This window comes from Otolemur garnettii, unplaced genomic scaffold, assembly GCF_000181295.1.
Source record: "Otolemur garnettii isolate 467f Iridium unplaced genomic scaffold, OtoGar3 scaffold00007, whole genome shotgun sequence".
NCBI lineage: Eukaryota > Metazoa > Chordata > Mammalia > Primates > Galagidae > Otolemur > Otolemur garnettii.
The window spans coordinates 5640773-5643163 of record NW_003852402.1 but is presented as its reverse complement, the minus strand read 5'-3'; the positions used below and the strand labels follow the sequence as shown (position 1 = coordinate 5643163).

The following is a 2391-nucleotide window of genomic DNA, read 5'->3' as shown; positions in this document are numbered from 1 at the left end:
AAAAAAAAATTAAAAATTTCTGCTCTGCAAGATACACTGTCAAGAAAGTGAGGAGACGGCTCGGCACCTGTGGCTCAAGTGGCTAAGGCACCAGCCACATACACCTGAGCTGGCAGGTTTGAATCCAGCCCGGCCCTGCCAAACAACAATGACGGCTACAACCAAAAAATAGCCAGGCGTTGTGGCAGGCGCCTATAATCCCAGCGACTTGGGAGGCTGAGGCAGGAGAATTGCTTGAGCCCAGGAGTTGGAGGTTGCTGTGAGCTGTGATGCCACAGCACTCTACCCAGGGTGACAGTTTGAGGCTCTGTCTCAAAAAAAAATAAAAAAACCCAAAGGTGCCTTTATTTGACTGGTAGCAAGCTCCTTGCCCCTGGCAGGGTGAAAGGTTGGTTTTCCAGGGAGGAAATGGGGAGGAGGTGGTAGTCACAGAGGATGGTGGCTAGGTGACAGTGCCAGTAGCTGCAGGACAGCCTCTGGGAGCCCATTCAGGGAAGTCCTTCTTGGGGGTGACCCTCTGGGGGCTAGCAAAGTGTAATCAGATTTAAATGGACATAATGAGAAAGTGTCCCCTGCTACCCTGGGAACCCCGGATAAGTCAGCTGCCTCTCTGGGAAAAGATCACACCACACCAAGGCTTTGCTCCAGTGGCCCCTGGGCATGTCCAAGTGGCTAAGGAAACTGCAGAGGCAGAGCAGAGCTGGCAACCTAGGAGGACACTGGATTGGACCCACAGACTAGTGATGAGAACAGTGACTGCTGCTCACTGAGGTGTGCTCGGCCCCCATGTACTTGACACCCCTCTGACGTCACTACTGGTGCCTCCGGTTTACCCAGATGAAGAAGTAAGACGCTGAAAGTCTAAAAAGCAAAATGTATTTGTTAAGTGTCAGACTGGGATTCAAACTCGTGGCCTCAGGTCTCTGAGCCCTAGGACTTTAGCTCAGTGCCTTGCCAATTCAGAACTTCAGTGGTGGGCTGGGCATGGTGGCTCACACCTGTATTCCCAGCACTCTGGGAGATTGAGGCGGGTAGACTGCCTGAGCTACGGAGTTTGAGAATAGCCTGAGCAAAAAAAATCAAAAATAGCCGGGTGTTATGGTGGGCACTGAGGCAAAAGAATCGCTTGAGCCCAAGAGTTTGAAGGTCCTATGAGCTATGGCGCCACAGCATTCAACCCCAGGGTGACTGAGTGAGACTCTTGTCTCAAAAAAAAAAGAAAAAGAAAAGGCCCGGCTCTCATCCCTGTAATCCCAGTACTCTTGGAGGCCAGGGCGGGCGGACTGCTTGAGCTCATGTGTTTGAGACCAGCCCGGAGCAAAACAGCAAGGTCCCTGTCTCTACTAAAAATAGAAAAATGGAGTGAGGCAAAAGGATCACTTGAACCTAAGAGTTGGAGGTTGCTGTGAGCTATGATTCCATAGCACTCTACCCAGGGCAACAGCTTGAGACTCTGTCTCAAAAAAAAGAAAAAACAAAAAAACCTCCCGTGGCCGAGCAGGTCTCAAAGCAGTTTGTGAGCAGAGAGCACCTGCCAGTGACCAACCCATCCCCCTAACTCCCAACCTCAGGAGAGTGTAATTAATCACACTATTTCAGCCACAGAGTCCTGCTACGGTGCCGCCTGACAAGTGATACACACCTGTAAGGGCTCGGGCTACCCAGGAATTAGCCAAAAGACTGCAGAACAGCATGGAACTGCTAACGGGACCCAGCACACAGATCCCACACTTACGAAGACGTCTTGCTGTCCCGGGACCATTTTTTGATCTGTGAGAGCTTGTTGATAAGAAAGATGCCCTTTCCCTGGGCCTTGCCACAAGGCTTCATGATCCAGGTGCTGGACGGGCTCTTCCTGAACTCTTCCACGAACAGGTTGTAGTCGGCAGGCAGCATATAGGTGACCGGAACAAAGTCTGAAAGGAAAAGTTATCGGTGCTGGTAACAAGACAGCCCAACAGTGATCATGAACAGAAAAATACCACCTGTTCGGGCCTGCTCATCATCCCCTGCACACTGAGCACCTACAGAGCAAACACAGGGCACTCACAGGTTATTGCTATCAAGCTCTGCCAGCTGCAAGCATTTTACAAACCTGCATCATTTAATCCCACAGCCACTGAGGAGCCAATGATTCCCACTTAATAGATGAGAAAACTGAGGCCCAGAAAGGTCAGTCTTATACTGTAATTCTGCCCAGGTATGAGCAGGGATTGTGGAACTACTCAACAGTCCAGCTTTTATCACCAGATGGGACAGAGACACACTGTCCCTGTAAATGGCTAGACATGTGATGACCCCTGGTGGCAGTGTGGGACAACTCCCAGGGCACTCACAGAAATTTGGCTTTTAAACTTGAGCCCTGGCTCGGCGCCTATAGCTCAACCAGCT

At 50.8% G+C, this 2391-nt stretch overlaps 1 protein-coding gene across 1 annotated transcript in view; it reads right to left on the bottom strand.

Annotated features, from left to right (window-relative positions):
• Window positions 1–2391, bottom strand: part of TTLL1 (tubulin tyrosine ligase like 1) — a 23903-nt gene that overhangs the window by 13410 nt on the left and 8102 nt on the right. The window contains exon 3 of the mRNA XM_003783132.2: window positions 1736–1916. Within this exon, the coding sequence (XP_003783180.1) occupies window positions 1736–1916 (181 nt within the window). The remainder of the gene's footprint in view (window positions 1–1735; window positions 1917–2391) is intronic.